The following is a 22,244-nucleotide window of genomic DNA, read 5'->3' on the forward strand; positions in this document are numbered from 1 at the left end:
CTGTTCTACTTTCCATCTAAGATCCAAGTACATAGAACATAGGAATGGTTTTATTATGATACGTCCTAGAAGTATTCCAGCTCTTTGCTCTATGTCCCACACAGCTGCAGTTGAATAGACCTAAGATACTTACAAATATTTGTCCTTTTAATCCCAAAAGGAAATGCACTAATTCTGTGGCTGATTCAAGTATTGCCTTGGGACATACTTTTAGTATTATGAGAGATAGCAGAAGTCTCAACACAGCTTTGTATGTTATATTCTCAATATATTTTAGCTGAACTTTCTGTAATTAATATCTATGTTTAATAAAGCTATTATTCAGTAGATAAACAGTCGCACTCAAGTGTGGATTAATCTTGCAAAAAATCTTGAAGATTTTGTGAAATTTTTGGATTTTTATTTTATTTCAAATGCATCAAATAGTGTAACACCGCAGACAAAAGAAGTATCCAAAATGTGGGTATAATATCGTAATCCAGGATATGAGTATACTATGGTTACGTTTCGACCTACTAGGAGGCCTTTCTCAAACCATACTGAAAAATAAAATAAAAAGCAATTACAACAATGAATATGGACGACAAACTCGCGGAAAGCTGAAAAAGAAAAAATAAACATGAGAAAAATGTGAAAAATTTTTTTAAAAAAATATTTTTTTAAAAAAAATACTAACAAAAAAAACACAACAGAAAAGTAGTGCAAAAAAAACCCTAAAGGCGAAACATATATCTATACAAATTTAAGCACAACAACATAAAGGTCCCTAGGGCAATTAGGAAAATGTCATATAGAGAGTAAAAAAATTAAATTAAGCAAGTGCTAGAGAGACTATTGGCCACAAGTCAATCTTAACATTCTAGGCATCAGGAGTAACAATGGGGATAAGCAGCAGACCTAGATGAGACATATTATAGTATTGTCACTGTACATGATGAAATAACAGGGGTGGTGGAAACACAAGGCAGGCAAATAAGGCAGATATACTGAGTACTAACCTCAAGTAGTGTCAAGAAAAAGATTAATTAGAGCATTTTCAGAAGTCCCAAACAGGGGCTGTAGGAGAAAACATGAGAAATGAATGTGGAGAAGAAAAAAATGGATCAGAAGGAGATGTTATGCACCAGGTGGTGCTGCAGTGCTGACCTGATGGCATGGGAGCAGCCTGGACCTGCGGTGTTGTAAGTGTGTGCTCAAGAAAGCACGGTATATATATGTGTATTAAGAAGGTGCAGGATGATGACGTCATAAAGCCAACGTGACTAGAGCGTCCTGGCGTCTGTATGGGGTTTGCAGCATAGGGAGGGAGGGAGAGCAGAGGGAGGTCAGGCTGAGGGCAGTGTGTGTTTGGAAGAAGTCATGTGGTCACTCAGAGCAGTACCTGCACTGTTGAAGGAGAGACTCAGTAGTAGAGGGCGGGGTGAGAAGGGGAGAGAACAGTTTATGATAAATGAGAGAGAGGAAGGAATGAAGTTGGAAATGTGTAAATAAATAAAAAAGAAGTAGAGGGGAAGAAAAAGAAAGATAAGAAAAGCAGGTTAATAAATAAGAAGAAGGGATATAGGTAAAAAAGAGGGGGGGGAGGAAAAAGGGGAAAAAATAAAATAAAACATGGAAAAAAATAAATGAAATGGGAAAAATAAATTGAAAAAATAAAAAGTAGAAAAATTAAAAAAATAAAAAGTAAGATGAAAATAAAGAACAAAAAATAAAAAAATGAAAAAATAAAAAAATGAATTAATGATAGAATTTGAGAGAAAATGTGAAAAAAAGGGGGAAAAAGGGAATAAAATAAAAATAATAATAATAATAAAAAAGGGGAAAGAAAAAGAAAAACGAAAAACGGATGAAAAATAAAAAATGAAAATAGAAAAAATATATTTATATATGGGAATACTCACCCATGCGGGGGAGGGGGGAAAAAAAATTAGTGGATCTGTAAGATAAAGAGATAAAAAGAATTGAGATACAATGAGATGGAAAGCCGCCATTCCACCACCCTAAGGGATAAAAAGACAACATAATATTAGGTTAATAATATATGTGAATACATGCTTAAACCAAAGATGCATAAAATAGGTAGAAATCCAAGGAACTAATGCGGGCTAAGGTCCAACTCACGGTTAAGGCCTTTAGGGGCCAAAGTCTGTAACCTATATATCCAGAAGGATTCCCTTGATTTTAGGAGCTTGATGTGGTCACCTCCCCTGCGCGGTCTTTCAACTTTTTCTATAACCTGGAACCTGAGTTGAGATACTGAGTGGTTGGCGTTGATGAAGTGATATGGGATTGGAAGCCAAGTCTTCTTGCACCGGATAGTTGATTTATGGCTCGAAATTCTGTCGCGTACGTGCTGAGTAGTTTCGCCAACGTATAAAAGGCCACAGGGGCACTTAATTAGGTAAACCACATAGTTCGTGTCACATGTAAAAAAGCCCCTGATGCCATAGCGTTTGCCAGTACGTGGATGTGTTATGTCGCTCCCCTTGATCACATTGGAGCAACAAGCGCACCCAAGACAGGGAAATGTGCCCTTTCGTTCAGTTCCAAGAAAGGTCTGTCTAGGAGTTCTAGTTAGACTACCAATATCGGCTCTGACCAGCTCATCTCGGATATTTCTAGGACGGCGTTTGCACATAAGTGCTGGTGTTTTAAATGCCTCAATGTGGGGATAGGATCTAGGTAGAATTGACCAATGTTTGTGGATAATGTGATAAATTTTGGGCATAACAGGATGGTGGGTGTGTACAAAGGTGACACGTTCGCCTTTGGGTTGAGATGGTTGCAGAGGGCAAGGTTCCAGGGCACGGCGTGTTTCACTTTCCAGAAGTTTGGTGGGATAATGCCTTACTTTGAATTTGTCTGACGTTTCATTGAGGCGAATGGGAGCCAGAGTAGGGTCTGTGACAATTCTAGTAACGCGTGTGAACTGAGAACGGGGGAGACTATCCTTGGTAGAGGCAGGGTGACAGCTTGTGTAATGAAGAAGGTTGTTGGAGTCGGTGGGTTTAACATATAGATCAGTAGAGAGTGTACCAGTGCAGGACTTGATTACTATTGTATCCAGGAAAGAGATCTGTGAAGAATTGCAATTAAGGGTGAACTGTAATTCAGGTCTGATAGAATTAAGATGTTCCGTGAAGGAAAGTAAGTCCTCGAGGGTACCCAGCCATAGACAAAAAATATCGTCGATATATCGTAGCCAACATTGGCTGTATGTTTTGAAAAGGGTATTATTGTAGACATAGGAACATTCGAAATCATTCATGTAGGCATTAGCGTAAGCAGGTGCTACGTTAGCGCCCATTGCGGTCCCGCGGCACTGTAGATAAAATTGGTCCCCAAAGAGAGAAATTTTCTTTCAAGATGATGGACAGGAGATCAATACAAAGCTGAATGGAGTTGTGGGAAAGGTCAGAGGACTCAAGGAGGGTTTTGGTAGCACTAATCCCTAGGTCGTGATCTATAGAAGTATATAAGCTTTTGACATCCAGGGTGACTAGGAGACATTCCGGAGGGATATTGTCAATTTGTCGAATAAAGGAGAGAAAGTGACCTGTATCTTGGACAAAGGACTTGGTAGTTTTGGTAAGAGGGGTCAAGATTTTTTCTAAAAAGGTGGAGATTGGGGAGAAGATTGAATCAGTAGAGGCAACGATAGGGCGGCCAGGAGGTTTAAGTAGAGACTTGTGAATTTTGGGTAATGTGTAGAATACAGGGATGACTGGGTTAGAATTTTTGAGAAATGTGACGGTTTTGGAATCAATGGTTTTTAGGGTCAGATACCTGTCAAGGACTTCGTCAATTAGGAGCTTAATGCGTGGTGTAGGATCACGGGAAATTTTCTGGTATGTGGAGGAATCAGAAAGTTGACATGAAATTTCATCCATATAGTCGGAGAAATTTTGGATGACAATGGCTCCTCCCTTGTCAGCCGGTTTGATGATTATTGATTTATTATTCTTTAGGGAATCAATGGCTTGTCTCTCTATAGGGGTAATGTTACTATGTGTAGGTAATAAACCTTTTTCGTGTTCAGCTAAAATGTATTCTATGTCTTTCTGGACTACATCAATAAAAGCCTCAACAGCATGAAAGGTGTGTGGTGGAGAGAAGTTACTGGGGTTGCGTAGACCGAGGAAAGAGATGGATAAATCGGGAATGGGGTTCCCCCCAATTGGAGGGGCCCTGTTCCCTGGGGTGACTGGTTCCAGTCCAAAATGCGTTTTAAGGCGAGTCTTCCGAAAAAAGTTCTGTAGATCTTGTGATAGCTGGAATTTATCCCAAGGAGGGGTGGGACAGAATGATAAGCCTTTTTGAAGAACAGACAGCTCTAACGGGCTAAGGGTGTAGGATGAGATGTTGAAGACCGAGTTGGTGGGCTTACCTGAGATCTGGTCGTCATACGTTCTGCGTAGTTTGCGGCTTGCCCTCCGGGTCGGTCTCCTCCTGCCGTCTGTTGATGGTTGTTTCTTGAAGGTTGACGCCTGGCTAAAAAACGATTGTGAGATGAGCTTCCAGTGGAGCTGTCGCTGTCGGTGTGGTAAGCGCCTGTGCGTCTTTGATTGTAGTTCCTTCGCCCAGAGCCCGTAGAGGAGGAGTCGTGCCATCTGTAGACCCTGTCGTAGGTATAGTCGTCTGCGTCCCTTTGGAATTTGGCTCGTTTTCTGTCTTGTAGGGTTTTACGGTTTTCGTCAAGGGACTTGTCCGTTTTGGTTTTAAGGTTTTGCCAATCGCTTTTAGAAAGAGTGGAGCTAAGTTGTTCCTCTATAGAAGCAATTTTCGTGGATGTCTCGGTAATTGCTGTGTAGAGAAAATCAATTGTTAACAGAATAATATCAAGTGAACATTTGTTAAGTATTTGCTGGAATCTTTCACAGAACTCAGGTTTGTCTGAGAATAAGGTAGGTCGGAGATGGCTCCGCAGGCCCCGTGGAATTCTATCTAATTTATGATACTCCGCCAGAGTGGTAGCATGTAGATCATAGGCCAGTAGTCGTCGTCGTTCCCTTTCGTAGTCTCTAGTGCGGGTTTCTTGAGCAGGGGTTTTCAAGAAGTCCCCTGAAGAGGTAACCTGGGACAGGATCCGAGTAGTTGTTGTGTCGTCAAAGGCAAAGGTATTCCGAGACATTTAGGGTGCAGGTGCAAGCGTCAACAAAAAGCCGAGCAAAAGAAGAAAGACGCGCACTCTTGCTGTGGAGGAGATAGGTGCTGACTGTACGTGGAGGGTCCACAAACAGTAGTCAGTAGATAAACAGTCGCACTCAAGTGTGGATTAATCTTGCAAAAAATCTTGAAGATTTTGTGAAATTTTTGGATTTTTATTTTATTTCAAATGCATCAAATAGTGTAACACCGCAGACAAAAGAAGTATCCAAAATGTGGGTATAATATCGTAATCCAGGATATGAGTATACTATGGTTACGTTTCGACCTACTAGGAGGCCTTTCTCAAACCATACTGAAAAATAAAATAAAAAGCAATTACAACAATGAATATGGACGACAAACTCGCGGAAAGCGACAAACCTGAGTTCTGTGAAAGATTCCAGCAAATACTTAACAAATGTTCACTTGATATTATTCTGTTAACAATTGATTTTCTCTACACAGCAATTACCGAGACATCCACGAAAATTGCTTCTATAGAGGAACAACTTAGCTCCACTCTTTCTAACAGCGATTGGCAAAACCTTAAAACCAAAATGGACAAGTCCCTTGACGAAAACCGTAAAACCCTACAAGACAGAAAACGAGCCAAATTCCAAAGGGACACAGACGACTATACCTACGACAGGGTCTACAGATGGCACGACTCCTCCTCTACGGGCTCTGGGCGAAGGAACTACAATCAAAGACGCACAGGCGCTTACCACACCGACAGCGACAGCTCCACTGGAAGCTCATCTCACAATCGTTTTTTAGCCAGGCGTCAACCTTCAAGAAACAACCATCAACAGACGGCAGGAGGAGACCGACCCGGAGGGCAAGCCGCAAACTACGCAGAACGTATGACGACCAGATCTCAGGTAAGCCCACCAACTCGGTCTTCAACATCTCATCCTACACCCTTAGCCTGTTAGAGCTGTCTGTTCTTCAAAAAGGCTTATCATTCTGTCCCACCCCTCCTTGGGATAAATTCCAGCTATCACAAGATCTACAGAACTTTTTTCGGAAGATTCGCCTTAAAACGCATTTTGGACTGGAACCAGTCACCCCAGGGAACAGGGCCCTTCCAATTGGGGGGAACCCCATTCCCGATTTATCCATCTCTTCCCTCGGTCTACGCAACCCCAGTAACTTCTCTCCACCACACACCTTTCATGCTGTTGAGGCTTTTATTGATGTAGTCCAGAAAGACATAGAATACATTTTAGCTGAACACGAAAAAGGTTTATTAACCTACACATAGTAACATTACCCCTATAGAGAGACAAGCCATTGATTCCCTAAAGAATAATAAATCAATAATCATCAAACCGGCTGACAAGGGAGGAGCCATTGTCATCCAAAATTTCTCCGACTATATGGATGAAATTTCACGTCAACTTTCTGATTCCTCCACATACCAGAAAATTTCCCGTGATCCTACACCACACATTAAGCTCCTAATTGACGAAGTCCTTGACAGGTATCTGACCCTAAAAACCATTGATTCCAAAACCGTCACATTTCTCAAAAATTCTAACCCAGTCATCCCTGTATTCTACACATTACCCAAAATTCACAAGTCTCTACTTAAACCTCCTGGCCGCCCTATCGTTGCCTCTACTGATTCAATCTTCTCCCCAATCTCCACCTTTTTAGAAAAAATCTTGACCCCTCTTACCAAAACTACCAAGTCCTTTGTCCTAGATACAGGTCACTTTCTCTCCTTTATTTGACAAATTGACAATATCCCTCCGGAATGTCTCCTAGTCACCCTGGATGTCAAAAGCTTATATACTTCTATAGATCACGACCTAGGGATTAGAGCTACCAAAACCCTCCTTGAGTCCTCTGACCTTTCCCACAACTCCATTCAGCTTTGTATTGATGTCCTGTCCATCATCTTGAAAGAAAATTTCTCTTTGGGGACCAATTTTATCTACAGTGCCGCGGGACCGCAATGGGCGCTAACGTAGCACCTGCTTACGCTAATGCCTACATGAATGATTTCGAATGTTCCTATGTCTACAATAATACCCTTTTCAAAACATACAGCCAATGTTGGCTACGATATATCGACGATATTTTTTGCCTATGGCTGGGTACCCTCGAGGACTTACTTTCCTTCACGGAACATCTTAATTCTATCAGACCTGAATTACAGTTCACCCTTAATTGCAATTCTTCACAGATCTCTTTCCTGGATACACTAGTAATCAAGTCCTGCACTGGTACACTCTCTACTGATCTATATGTTAAACCCACCGACTCCAACAACCTTCTTCATCACACTAGCTGTCACCCTGCCTCTACCAAGGATAGTCTCCCCCGTTCTCAGTTCACACGCGTTACTAGAATTGTCACAGACCCTACTCTGGCTCCCATTCGCCTCAATGAAATGTCAGACAAATTCAAAGTAAAGCATTATCCCACCAAACTTCTGGAAAGTGAAACACGCCGTGCCCTGGAACCTTGCCCTCTGCAACCATCTCAACCCAAAGGCGAACGTGTCACCTTTGTACACACCCACCATCCTGTTATGCCCAAAATTTATCACATTATCCACAAACATTGGTCAATTCTACCTAGATCCTATCCCCACATTGAGGCATTTAAAACACCAGCACTTATGTGCAAACGCCGTCCTAGAAATATCCGAGATGAGCTGGTCAGAGCCGATATTGGTAGTCTAACTAGAACTCCTAGACAGACCTTTCTTGGAACTGAACGAAAGGGCACATTTCCCTGTCTTGGGTGCGCTTGTTGCTCCAATGTGATCAAGGGGAGCGACATAACACATCCACGTACTGGCAAACGCTATGGCATCAGGGGCTTTTTTACATGTGACACGAACTATGTGGTTTACCTAATTAAGTGCCCCTGTGGCCTTCTATACATTGGCGAAACTACTCAGCACGTACGCGACAGAATTTCGAGCCATAAATCAACTATCCTGTGCAAGAAGACTTGGCTTCCAATCCCATATCACTTCATCAACGCCAACCACTCAGTATCTCAACTCAGGTTCCAGGTTATAGAAAAAGTTGAAAGACCGCGCAGGGGAGGTGACCACATCAAGCTCCTAAAATCAAGGGAATCCTTCTGGATATATAGGTTACAGACTTTGGCCCCTAAAGGCCTTAACCGTGAGTTGGACCTTAGCCCGCATTAGTTCCTTGGATTTCTACCTATTTTATGCATCTTTGGTTTAAGCATGTATTCACATATATTATTAACCTAATATTATGTTGTCTTTTTATCCCTTAGGGTGGTGGAATGGCGGCTTTCCATCTCATTGTATCTCAATTCTTTTTATCTCTTTATCTTACAGATCCACTAATTTTTTTCCCCCCTCCCCCGCATGGGTGAGTATTCCCGTATATAAATATATTTTTTCTATTTTCATTTTTTATTTTTCATCCGTTTTTCGTTTTTCTTTTTCTTCTTTCCCCTTTTTTATTATTATTATTATTATTATTATTTTTATTTTATTCCCTTTTTCCCCCTTTTTTTCACATTTTCTCTCAAATTCTATCATTAATTCATTTTTTTATTTTTTCATTTTTTTATTTTTTGTTCTTTATTTTCATCTTACTTTTTATTTTTTTAATTTTTAATTTTTCTACTTTTTATTTTTTCAATTTATTTTTCCCATTTCATTTATTTTTTTCCATGTTTTATTTTATTTTTTCCCCTTTTTCCTTCCCCCCTCTTTTTTACCTATATCCCTTCTTCTTATTTATTAACCCGCTTTTCTTATCTTTCTTTTTCTTCCCCTCTACTTCTTTTTTATTTATTTACACATTTCCAACTTCATTCCTTCCTCTCTCTCATTTATCATAAACTGTTCTCTCCCCTTCTCACCCCGCCCTCTACTACTGAGTCTCTCCTTCAACAGTGCAGGTACTGCTCTGAGCGACCACATGACTTCTTCCAAACACACACTGCCCTCAGCCTGACCTCCCTCTGCTCTCCCTCCCTCCCTATGCTGCAAACCCCATACAGACGCCAGGACGCTCTAGTCACGTTGGCTTTATGACGTCATCATCCTGCACCTTCTTAATACACATATATATACCGTGCTTTCTTGAGCACACACTTACAACACCGCAGGTCCAGGCTGCTCCCATGCCATCAGGTCAGCACTGCAGCACCACCTGGTGCATAACATCTCCTTCTGATCCATTTTTTTCTTCTCCACATTCATTTCTCATGTTTTCTCCTACAGCCCCTGTTTGGGACTTCTGAAAATGCTCTAATTAATCTTTTTCTTGACACTACTTGAGGTTAGTACTCAGTATATCTGCCTTATTTGCCTGCCTTGTGTTTCCACCACCCCTGTTATTTCATCATGTACAGTGACAATACTATAATATGTCTCATCTAGGTCTGCTGCTTATCCCCATTGTTACTCCTGATGCCTAGAATGTTAAGATTGACTTGTGGCCAATAGTCTCTCTAGCACTTGCTTAACCCTCCGTCAGGCGCAATATAGATTCTCCTCAGTTCATGCGCAATGTGCCTGACAAGCACAGGTCAGAAAACCACCTTGTTACACCGCTCCGCCATACTCACCCGGCCTCCGCTCCCACGCCGCAGTCGCCCTCCGCTCCCACGCCGCAGCCTCTCTCCACCCGACGGCCGCGGCGGTCACCTGAGACAGGTCCGCGACCGATGCCTTCCCTGCATGCTATGCGCATGCGCCATAGGCCGCGGCCGCGCCTCCTTCCTATGCTCCGGCTGTGCCCTAACCCGGAAGCACCTGTGGACCAATGGCTGACCAGACGGGGCCATATCAGGCCGCTTCCCCCTGAGGGAGGCGCCTGATCGTTGTGTTTCCTGACACTCTGGCCTCGCTCCATCGTGCACACACTGCTGCTGCAGTTCCTGTCTCGGCTGCTCCTCACAGCAGCTTCTCAGTCCCGCTGCCTTCAGTGTTCCTGTCGTCCTACTCCAGTCCTGCCTTGTGTTCCTGCCGACCTACTCCAGTCCTGCCTTGTGTTCCTGCCGACCTACTCCAGTCCTGCCTTCAGTGTTCCTGTCGTCCTACTCCAGTCCTGCCTTGTGTTCCTGCCGACCTACTCCAGTCCTGCCTTCAGTGTTCCTGTCGTCCTACTCCAGCCCTGCCTTGTGTCCTGTCTTCAGTGCTCCTGCCGTCCAACTCCAGTCTCAGTCTTACTCCGGTCCATCCTGAGCCACCCCTCTCGGTACCGGCTACCGTGGTACTCGAACCCCTGGGCCTGCTCCTAACGGTCCCTGTATAGGGGTCGGTTCCACCTGGCAGCTCGCCCGGGGCCCCTCGGTGCCACGGTCCAGAGGGTCCACTCTCGGAGTTTCCCGCTCCTGACCACCCGCGCTAACAGTACGATCAGGCCATGGACTCCGCCGGTACTACGGCTGCTACCCAGAAAGAGTTGCTATTCCTACGGGAGAATCAGGGGCGCATTATGTCAATCATGAAGTCGATGGACACCCGTTTGTCGGCCTTACAGGTGGCCGATCCTGGAAATGCCACTCAGCTGGCCAGTCTCCAACAGGAGCTGGGTCAGCAGCAAGATACTCAAACCCACATTTTGTCCTACATGGCCTCCTTTGATAGTCGCTTGACGGCCCTCCAGGCTGCCGCTGCAGTGCCGACACCTCCCCCTGCGTCTACTGCTCCTCCGACGCCCCGCCTCGCCAAGCCTCCTCGTTTCACTGGGGATCCCAGGCTCTGTAGGGGGTTCTTAAATCAGTGTAGTCTCCACTTTGAATGGCTGCCGCAGCAATACCCCTCGGACCGGGCCAAAGTGGCCTTCATCATGTCCCATCTGGAGGGAGAGGCCCTTTCTTGGGTAAACCCGCTCTGGGAACGTGACGACCCGGTCGTTTCGAGTCTCCCGGTTTTCCTGGATACGTTTCGTAAGGTTTTCGATGAGCCGGGCCGGTTAGCCTCTCTCACTGAGTCACTCTTTAACTTACACCAGGGCTCTCTCACGGTCGGACAGTACGCTATTCGCTTTCGCACTATTTCCTCCGAGCTCGGCTGGAATAACGCAGCTTTGGTGGGGGCATTCTGGCGCGGTCTTTCTAGTAAAATAAAGGATGAACTCGCAGGTCGAGATACCCCGTCCACCTTAGAGGACCTTATCTCGCTGGCTACCCGCATTGACCTGCGCTTCCTGGAGAGTGCTCGGGAGTCAGTGAGAGACAGGCGCTCCTCCAGGTCAGTTTCTCCTTTCACTCAGTCGGCCAGCTCACGTTCAGTCGGATCTTCTTCCCTCTCTTCGGGTGAGCCCATGCAGATAGATCATCTCAGGTTGGCCAAGTTACGTCAGAGAGAGAGACGGGCACAAGGTCTGTGCCTCTATTGCGGTCATTCGTCACACTATATCCGCACCTGTCCTAAGAGACAGGGAAACGACTCCACCTAGGTCAGGTAAGAGAGGCCTTCCTAGGTGATGATGATGATTACTCTCAACCCCTTACGATTTCTGTGCTTTTGGTTTCAGGAGGGAGGCGTGGTTCCGAGGTGGCCTACGTGGATTCGGGCTCAGCGGGTAACTTCATTCGGCCGGAGGAGGTAGACAAATACCGAATTCCTGTAGTCACTCTACCTAACCCAATTCAGATTGCCACCGTGGATGGCAAACCGCTACAGGTGTCCGTCACCTTAGTCACTGAAGAGGTGGAATTGCAAGTCGGAGCCTTACATCGAGAGAAGATAGCCTTTTACGTTTTACCTAAGCTCTCTCACGCCATTCTACTCGGTCTTCCATGGTTAAGGACTCATCAGCCTGTTCTCGACTGGTCTTCTGGGGAGATACTCCGCTGGGGGCACCCGTGCCAAGCTCGCTGTCTGATTCCTGTCCGCCTGGCGGCCGCTCCACGGTCACCTCCAGACCTCCCGGGTCTTCCTCCAGCTTACAGCTCCTACGCCGATGTTTTTGATAAGAAGGAAGCGGAGGTCCTCCCTCCACACCGGCCGTTTGACTGCCCAATTGAACTTGTTTCTGGTTCAACCCCTCCAAGGGGCAGAATCTACCCTCTGTCTCCCGTGGAGACCACCGCCATGTCTGAGTACGTCCGAGAGAACATCGCCAAAGGCTTTATACGGAAATCCTCTTCGCCCGCAGGAGCCGGGTTCTTCTTCGTCAAAAAGAAGGACGGGACTCTTCGGCCATGTATTGACTATAGGGGCTTGAATGAGATTACCATCAAGAACAGGTACCCTCTTCCACTCATTCCAGAACTGTTTGACCGTCTCAGAGGGGCTCGGGTCTTTACCAAGCTGGACCTCAGAGGAGCCTACAATCTGGTCCGTATCCGTGCAGGTGACGAGTGGAAGACCGCTTTCAACACTCGAGATGGCCATTACAAGTACCTGGTCATGCCCTTCGGTCTTTGCAATGCTCCTGCAGTCTTTCAAGAGTTCGTCAACGAGATCTTCCGGGACCTCTTGTACTCCTGTGTGGTCGTGTACTTAGACGACATCCTCGTCTTCTCGCCGGACCTCTCGTCCCACAGAAAGAGTGTCCGCCTGGTGCTTCAGCGGCTTCGGGAGAACCGTCTGTATGCAAAGATCGAGAAATGTCTCTTCGAACAGACCTCTCTGCCATTTCTGGGATACATTATCTCCGATGCTGGTTTAAGGATGGACCCCGAGAAGTTGTCTGCCATCCTCAAATGGCCTCGCCCCGTCGGATTAAAGGCGATACAACGATTCCTCGGGTTCGCCAACTATTACCGGCAATTTGTCTCCCACTTCTCCGCGATCACAAGACCCATTTCGGTGCTCACCCGTAAAGGGTCTACTTCCAAGGATTGGTCTCCTGAGGCAGAGCAGGCCTTTCTGACCCTAAAACGGGCTTTCTCCACGGCTCCGGTCCTGCATCGCCCTGAGAGCAATCGACCTTTTGTACTCGAGGTGGACGCTTCCTCGACTGGTGCCGGGGCGGTGTTGTCCCAGAGAACTGTCTCCGGTCGCCTGCACCCTTGTGGCTTCTTCTCGAAGGCCTTTTCTCCATCCGAGTGTAACTACTCGATCGGTGACCGGGAACTTTTGGCTATCAAGTTGGCCTTGGAGGAATGACGCCACCTCCTGGAAGGAGCTGTACATCCTTTTGTCATCTTCTCGGACCACAAGAATCTGGCCTATCTCCAGTCTGCCCAGAGACTAAACCCTCGCCAGGCCAGATGGTCTTTATTTTTTGCCCGATTTGATTTCGAGCTCCGATTCCGTCCCGGCAACAAGAATTCCAAAGCCGACGCCCTGTCCAGGGTCTTCCAACCACACGAATCCACGGAGGAACCGTCACATATCATTGATCCCACTAGGATCATCACCGTGGCTCCAGTGAACTGGCTTACTCCTCCGCCTGGCAAGACGCTTGTGCCAGAGAATCTCAAGCAAAAGGTTCTTCTATGGGGGCACTCCTCCAAACTGGCCGGCCATGCCGGAACTAAGAAGACTCTTGACCTTATCAAACGTCACTACTGGTGGCCCTCACTTCGCCAAGATGTACTCGACTTTGTGGCTTCTTGTCCATCCTGTGCAAAAAACAAGGTGCCACGGAGATCTCCGTCCGGCTTGTTGCTTCCGTTGCCTGTCCCTACGGTTCCTTGGGAGAACATCGCCATGGATTTAATCACCGATCTACCCTGCTCTGCGGGCTGCACAGTCATCCTGGTAGTGGTGGATCGTTTTTCCAAGATGGCCCACTTCATCCCTCTGCCGGGTCTTCCCTCAGCGCCAGAGCTGGCCAAAATCTTCATTCATCAAGTCTTCAGGCTTCATGGTCTACCTCGACGCATTGTGTCTGACCGAGGGGTTCAGTTTACCTCCAAGTTCTGGCGTTCGCTTTGTAAGCTCATGAACGTTTCCCTCGACTTCTCCTCGGCCTACCATCCACAGTCCAATGGACAAGTAGAGTGTACCAACAAGACGCTTACTGGATACTTACGCCACTTCTCTAACGCCCACCAGAACGATTGGGTCAACTTACTCCCCTGGGCAGAGTTCGCTTATAACAACCATGCTGGTGAGTCTTCGGCCAAGTCTCCGTTTTTCATTGTTTTTGGCAGACATCCTGGTGTTCCTCTTCCGATAACCCCTGCCTCTGAGGTACCCGCGGCCAATGCCTTGTCCTCGGAATTTTCTAAGATTTGGGCTGAGACCAACACATCACTCAAGAGATCCGCTGATCAGATGAAGAACTATGCTGACAAAAAGAGGTTGGATTCTCCTCCGTATCGTGTTGGCGACAAGGTCTGGCTCTCCTCCAAATTCGTCCGACTAAAACTGCCCTCTTACAAGTTGGGTCCACGCTACATCGGTCCGTTTGAAATTCTGGGACGTATTAACGAAGTTCCCTACAAATTGAGGTTGCCTGCTTCGCTCCGGATCCCGAACACCTTTCACGTCTCTCTCCTGAAGCCTGTGGTGCTGAATCGTTTCCACTCCTCGCTTGATCTTGGTCCTCAGCCGGTGGGGGCTGACAACATTTTTGAAGTACAGGACATCCTCGCTGTGAAAAGGGTTAGAGGTAGGACTTTCTTTCTCGTTGATTGGAAGGGCTTTGGTCCTGAGGAGAGATCCTGGGAGCCTCGGGAGAATATTAATGCTCCCCGTATCCTCAAGAGGTTTCTTGTTAACCTCCGGGGGGGGCGGCTTAGGGGAGGGGGTACTGTTACACCGCTCCGCCATACTCACCCGGCCTCCGCTCCCACGCCGCAGTCGCCCTCCGCTCCCACGCCGCAGCCTCTCTCCACCCGACGGCCGCGGCGGTCACCTGAGACAGGTCCGTGACCGATGCCTTCCCTGCGTGCTATGCGCCATAGGCCGCGGCCGCGCCTCCTTCCTATGCTCCGGCTGTGCCCTAACCCGGAAGCACCTGTGGACCAATGGCTGACCAGACGGGGCCATATCAGGCCGCTTCCCCCTGAGGGAGGCGCCTGATCGTTGTGTTTCCTGACACTCTGGCCTCGCTCCATCGTGCACACACTGCTGCTGCAGTTCCTGTCTCGGCTGCTCCTCACAGCAGCTTCTCAGTCCCGCTGCCTTCAGTGTTCCTGTCGTCCTACTCCAGTCCTGCCTTGTGTTCCTGCCGTCCTACTCCAGTCCTGCCTTGTGTTCCTGCCGACCTACTCCAGTCCTGCCTTCAGTGTTCCTGTCGTCCTACTCCAGTCCTGCCTTGTGTTCCTGCCGACCTACTCCAGTCCTGCCTTCAGTGTTCCTGTCGTCCTACTCCAGCCCTGCCTTGTGTCCTGTCTTCAGTGCTCCTGCCGTCCAACTCCAGTCTCAGTCTTACTCCGGTCCATCCTGAGCCGCCCCTCTCGGTACCGGCTACCGTGGTACTCGAACCCCTGGGCCTGCTCCTAACGGTCCCTGTATAGGGGTCGGTTCCACCTGGCAGCTCGCCCGGGGCCCCTCGGTGCCACGGTCCAGAGGGTCCACTCTCGGAGTTTCCCGCTCCTGACCACCCGCGCTAACACACCTATAGTAGCTACATATTTCAATTTCAGGACTATAGAAGTAGTCAGTGACCTTCATAGGAATGTATTAAAAGAGATTACACCAAATCAGATGCAAAAAAAAAAACATTTATTAACCATAAACTTATTAAAACTAAAAGTACCACTTTTCGGTAGTGCCGCCAAATAGGCTCCAGTTATCTTTACTTAACTATTGCTTAAATATAAAATTATGGAAAAAAACTTAAAGGATATTGCACTTAGATGTTACTTAATTATTTTCTACTCATCTTCAGTGGTTTCAATTGCAGCAGAAGCAGCACAGGTACACTTAGAAAAGCAAGGCTGGCAGACGAAAGTTGCATGGGAAAGGCAGATTGATTCTTTACATATTTTGCAGTCATATTTAGAAAGCCTTCTGAAACCAGATACAAATGAGCAGGTAGTACAACTGCGTCTTTTAGAAGGTGGTAGAGTCGGTGTTTGTTCTGGAACGTCCTTGGACGATATCTCTTCAACCGGTGTTGCAGGGCAAGGGGCATTCCAACCGTCTTTGTACTTCTTAGGCTTAGCTCTCCACTCACCAGTTCATTAGCCATTTGTTTTAGGTACATTCTTCTGCGCATTTGTTTAAGTTCATTACCGAGGTAAATTACTTGTGAGTTGATGCCACCCACATTCAGCATTGTAAAGAAGATTACCATCGGCCAGCGTTTGGTATTTCGACTTACATTGAAATTGCCACACATTTGGTCAGCAGTGTCAACGCCGCTTTTGGTCAAATTATAAAAAGTTATGATTTCTGGTTTCCTTAGCTCCCCAGACTCTGGATCAATGGTGTAATCATTATGTAATGAAGAGACCAAAATCACATTTTTCCTCTCGCGTGGGATGTAAGAAACTAAAATCTTTCCATTACTGAACCCAAACATAGTGCTATACTGTTGTTTGCCTTTTGTATATAGAAAATCTGGCGGCAACTGCCTTTTGTTTTTTCTAACAGTTCCCACATATGACAGCTTTTTCGTTTTTAAAAAATCAATCAGATCAAAGTCAGTAAACCAGTTGTCAGCAGTGATATTTCGACCAGATCCAAACATTGGCTCAGCAATTCTCTTTACCACATCACTAGGCTTGTTGCTCACATTGAAAGGACCTGGTGGCTGTCTTCCACAATAAACTTCCATGTTCATAGTGTACATCATCCTTGCATCAACCATGGCAAAAATTTTAATTCCATATTTGTTTGGCTTTGATGGTATATATTGCCAAAAACCACATCTTCCACGGAAACCTGGAAGCATCTCATCAATAGTGAGGTTTTGCCCCGGGCAATAGCTTTTTTGACAATTCATAATAAATTGTTGAAATATGTCCCGAATTGGTGCAAGCCGGTCATAACCTTTTCGTTCTGTCCGGGTACTTCGATCATCGAAACGGAGGCAACGGATCAGGACTTTGAATCGTTTCAGATTCATCACAAGGCTGAATTTTTCGATGCCATCACCGTCTGTCCCCCACAGCTCCTCCAAACTTTGCCTATTTGCTCTGAAAGCACCAGCTAGGTATAACAAGCCAATAAATGCCTTGAGTTCAATCACATCAGTGTTTTTGATGTCCCTCTCTCTGGAGAATTGCTCTTTGATTGTGTCAATATACTGGTTAGTGAACCGAACAATAGTTTCCAACATGCTATCTATAATTAGATTACTACAACATTCCACTGCAGTTTTAGCTTTTCTAGCACTTCCAATAACTCCAGGAAGGTGTGTAATAATATTGTGGGATTCTCTGCGCTGTTTGTTCTTGGGTGCCTTTTTGTTCCACTTTGTATTTTTATCTTTGCCCAAATAATAAGCTAGATCTGTGTCTGTTTCCTCTGTATCAGTGTCATCACCATCCTGCTCTGTTCCAGAATCAGTGTTACATTCTGCTACCTCATCTTCAGATGAAATGTCACTAGATTCCTCTAAATCCTCAGTTACTGCTGGTTCTTCCTCATCATCTTCTAACAAAAAAAATCTTCATTTCTTCTAAATGAAGGGGTTTAGATGAATCATACTGTTTTCTGGCCATTGCAGCAGGAAATCTGAAGCAAGAGAGAAAGAGTATGTGTTAGGGCGCAATGTGCCTTAGAAGCCACCCTCCTTTTGTCTAAGAAAACAGTACTTATGTACACTAACTTAGCATTAATCCTTCATAAAACAAGCTAAATACACAATCGTGATGAATAAAAAAAGAAAATACTAACCTTTCAATTTGTGTTGAAATCAGGCGCAATGTGCCTGAGAAGCCAAAGTGTTGATATCTGCTCACTAGAAGGTCTGCTGAGTCACTGTGATATCAGGTTTCACAGAGCCTGTAGAGTCAGGAGATAACTAGGAGGGGTGGGGTTTTCTGATAAGTGGGCAAGGAGAGAGAAGTGAAACTAATTACTGTGTGCCTGTCAGATCTATTGCGCCTGACGGAGGGTTAATTTAATTTTTTTACTCTCTATATGACATTTTCCTAATTGCCCTAGGGACCTTTATGTTGTTGTGCTTAAATTTGTATAGATATATGTTTCGCCTTTAGGGTTTTTTTTGCACTACTTTTCTGTTGTGTTTTTTTTGTTAGTATTTTTTTTAAAAAAATATTTTTTTAAAAAAATTTTTCACATTTTTCTCATGTTTATTTTTTCTTTTTCAGCTTTCCGCGAGTTTGTCGTCCATATTCATTGTTGTAATTGCTTTTTATTTTATTTTTCAGTATGGTTTGAGAAAGGCCTCCTAGTAGGTCGAAACGTAACCATAGTATACTCATATCCTGGATTACGATATTATACCCACATTTTGGATACTTCTTTTGTCTGCGGTGTTACACTATTTGATGCATTTGAAATAAAATAAAAATCCAAAAATTTCACAAAATCTTCAAGATTTTTTGCAAGATTAATCCACACTTGAGTGCGACTGTTTATCTACTGACTACTGTTTGTGGACCCTCCACGTACAGTCAGCACCTATCTCCTCCACAGCAAGAGTGCGCGTCTTTCTTCTTTTGCTAATAAAGCTATTATGTCTGATATAATTATATCCTTTACGCTCCCTGTTTTTTCTGGTTAATCTCCTGAATAGATCGTTTGTAGATATTACGCCGCATGATACCGTTACTATGAGATTGATCGGTTAGATTTTGGTTTTCAATCTTCTTATAGGATGTAATTTGAAATTAAGGAAAGAGAGCACACATAGGGCGATAAAAGTAATATTTTAGGTGACAATACACGGTTAGTGCATTCACCTTTGCAGGTTGTGAACAGTCACAACCCCTTGCAGGATGTGAAAGGAACCAGTGGTAGCAGCAGACTCCTGTAGATGCCGATGTCACAGAGGAAGAAAAAAATAAATTCTGTAGCCCTGAGGAAGTGGTAGATTGGCCACGAAAAGCGTCAGTACAAAAAAGCTTTCTAGAATATTTCCATCCTTGAGTGGTCAGCGCGGATATATTGAAAAACCCAGCTCTTTTTTTTTTTTTTTCTTCCTCTGTGATATAGGATGTAATGGGAGTAATTATACACCTCGTGAGGATTTTCTAGGCTGTTAATTATCACAAGTTATAGTCCAATGATTTCCCAAACTTCTACACCTGAGGGACTGATTGATCCATATATAAAATATCAACAGATGTCCCCATGTCCACTCCAATGATTGACAAATTTAAGAGAAATGACTCTCATACATGTTCTAATGTATAATCTTCCTGGATCATAGGCCGCTAGATTTCCAGATTCCTACTGTAGAAAACTGAAGAAGGTATAAACAAAGATCCCAATGTCTAACCTATTAATCATCATCAGACACAAGGAAAGTTAACAGCGAAAAACTGTATCCAATTGTATCACAAGAAAATGGCAAAGCTTAGTATTTCATTGAAACCTTTCAGGCCCACCGTATCAACCTTCCAAATCCACCTGGCCTTCAGTTGGGCAAGAATTTTCTTCCCATCACCTCCTCCATCTAAATCCATTTTATAACATTACCTTTAACATTTTTTTCATTCCAGCTATGGACTTTTTAAAAAAAATGTCTTTGAATCTGTTTTAGCCATGTTGTGTCACAGATGTCCCCACTGCACTCTTTATATTCAAAACAATCTGCCAGATACTTTTAATTTCCTTGATGTTAGATCTACACTGATGAGCAAAAGGATAGCAATGTTTTGAACTTTTGACTTTCAGGCTCCATATCTCACCATCCACTACTACTTCGAACACGAGACTACTATAATTTTATAGACAATAATCTTGGTTATCTCATACATAAATTTGACTTGCAATCATTTTGCATATGGTTAGTTATGCAGATTGTTATCATGTCACTGTATTGTTACTGTTTTGCTCCTAAAAATCTAAATTAAAATTTTTATTATTTTGTTAATATTTTGTAAATCCATCTTTGGCTTTCAACATTGCCTGAATCCTTCTGGGCATGCTCTCGATCAGATTCAAACATGCCTTGACCAAAATATGATCCCCAGTTTCTTCTACACATTGCCAAAGTTGGTGCATACGGTCAACTCACTTAGGCATGTATAGAGCTTTTTCTTCAACTCTACCCACAAGTGTTCGATAGGGTTGAGATTTGGGGACTGTGGGGGCCAATCAAGCACCTCTACTTCATTGTAATTGAACAATTTCTTCATCAATCTCGATGTATGTTTCACGTCATTGTTCTGCTGGCACACTATGTAGTCCTTTCATACCTATGTATGAAGTAATTCTTCTTTTAGGAGACTCACATATAGCTCAGCATTGAGATCACCATCAATCCTGGTCAAGTATCCAATGCCTTGGAATCATCAGGCTTCCTCCACCGATCCGTTAGCCCCATTTTTCCCTTGTTTCTTCCAGACCCATTTGCACTCATCAGAGCCTAGTGTATTGACTTGCATCTCATTGCTCCAAATCACCCATTGCCAATCTTCTACTGTCCACTTTTCGTACTTTTTTGCAAACTCAAGGTGATGCTTCTTATGATGATATTGAAGTCAAGGCTTCTTCTCTTTTTTTTAGGCCACCATTCCAGACTTGTATAACGTGCATCTCACAGTGCTTGCATAGACATCTGTGATCTTACTATTAAGAAGCATACGAGCCACTTTCACTGCCGTGTTTGGTGCACCAGAACTGATAGACCTTGTGATGAGCCGACTTGTTGATTCCGTTATTTTCACTGGATCTCTAACTCTTGACTTCTGAATGGATGGACAGACTTCATTTCATATTCTTCCAACTGTCATGGCACTCAAATGATTCAATTTGGCTATTTTCTTGGCCGAGAGACCAATATCAATGAGCTGGATGATACTGTTTCTCTTTTCTTGGGAAATCTTCATGGCTGCTCCTCAATTAGAACCAGTGACTATTCATTTTGGAATCAACCTAATAACACACTGAGCTATTATGGAATGTGAAAACAGGTTGTAATTTGTACTATACGGGACGAAAAAGGTTCTTCAACCACCAGAAGCAGTAGTGGATGGTGACGTATAAAGCCTAAAAGTCAAAAGTTCAAAACATTGCTACCATTTTGCTCATCAGCTTATGTAAATGTGGCAATACACGACACCCTCTGTATTGCATATTTTGAGAGATTTTTAATTCTTTTTGCCCATCACTAGATTTGAATGTCAAGACTTTTTGTATGTTCAGTCAGGCTCGATAGTTGCCACTTGGGAATTTTGGGACCTTCGTACCAAAGGTCTTCTTGACAGTAGTGCGTTGGAAATTACTGCGTACCAGTATGTCTTTAAAATTCTTAGTCCATTTGTAAGTGATCAATAGTTACATGGTACAAAATAATAGGTTAGGGTCCAATCAAGGAAAGGTACACCTAGTCGCAGCTATTGGGCTCACATGAATTAGTCAATTTATGTGCTAATTAACTTCATTTTTATAAGCATATTCTATATAGCAATAATGTAGTCCAAATTTCATGTATTCAATGTTTGAATATATCTAGCGTTTACAGAGTGTTTCTGTATTCTTTAGTTTTTACATTACACAGTCATAACAGCTTGCTCCTGTTCACATTTGCTTTATTCTGTTCGGAGGAGCTGGTCATTATTATTTTTTTTTTTTAGGATTGGTTTCTTTTGTGACTCGTTTACTCAATATAAGGCTAATAGGTAGGATGGAGCTATATCTCTGTAACCTCTCTCATTTCCTGCCAACATTCATTGTATTTAGAAATGAACCACATTTGGTGTGCCAATGTGTATTTATTTCTAGCCATAAGTATTTCTTCCCTTCTTGTGTCCTTTTCTCTTCTGAATCCTTTTCTAATTCCTCTCTCGGAATTTAGCAGCTCGCTTAAACAAAAATCATGTAATTAGAACAATTTATTCTCCTTCTGAGGAAGTGTCTCTTTAGAATACCTGCCTTTAGAGGTTTGGGGTGTGCAGATGTAGAGGAGAAGACGGGGCTGTGGGTGCTGACAGGGAACTGGGTCCGGAACTGCTGGGGTCGAACCTACTGTCGCAGGGGGGAAGGAGATTGGAGATGGAGCAAACCCTTAACCTGTGTAGAAGGGGCGTAGCGAGCCAGGGAGATATAAAAGGATTTGCACGGGAAAAGACGGGGGCTCCCCGCCAGAGAGAGGAGT

General features: G+C 44.4%; 1 protein-coding gene across 3 annotated transcripts in view; it reads right to left on the reverse strand.

The window, feature by feature from the left end:
• Positions 1-388: 388 nt before the first annotated feature.
• Positions 389-22,244, reverse strand: part of LOC141098305 (uncharacterized) — an 84,615-nt gene continuing 62,759 nt past the window's right edge. Inside the window, exons 3-6 of one of the 3 annotated variants that reach the window (XR_012234205.1) lie at positions 4,388-4,803; positions 1,902-1,936; positions 999-1,056; positions 389-599 (exon numbers count right to left, since the gene is read on the reverse strand). Coding sequence is in view for 2 of the 3 variants with exons in the window: in XM_073585956.1 (XP_073442057.1) it covers positions 1,928-1,936; positions 4,388-5,131 (753 nt within the window). In the remaining variant the exon portion in view is untranslated. Of the gene's footprint in view, positions 600-998; positions 1,057-1,901; positions 1,937-4,387; positions 5,619-22,244 lie in introns of those variants that run through there. The other 2 variants (XM_073585956.1, XM_073585955.1) reach the window with 2 other exon arrangements.

Source organism: Dendrobates tinctorius, unplaced genomic scaffold (genome assembly GCF_039654945.1).
Source record: "Dendrobates tinctorius isolate UK_male_01 unplaced genomic scaffold, ASM3965494v1 ptg000090l, whole genome shotgun sequence".
NCBI lineage: Eukaryota > Metazoa > Chordata > Amphibia > Anura > Dendrobatidae > Dendrobates > Dendrobates tinctorius.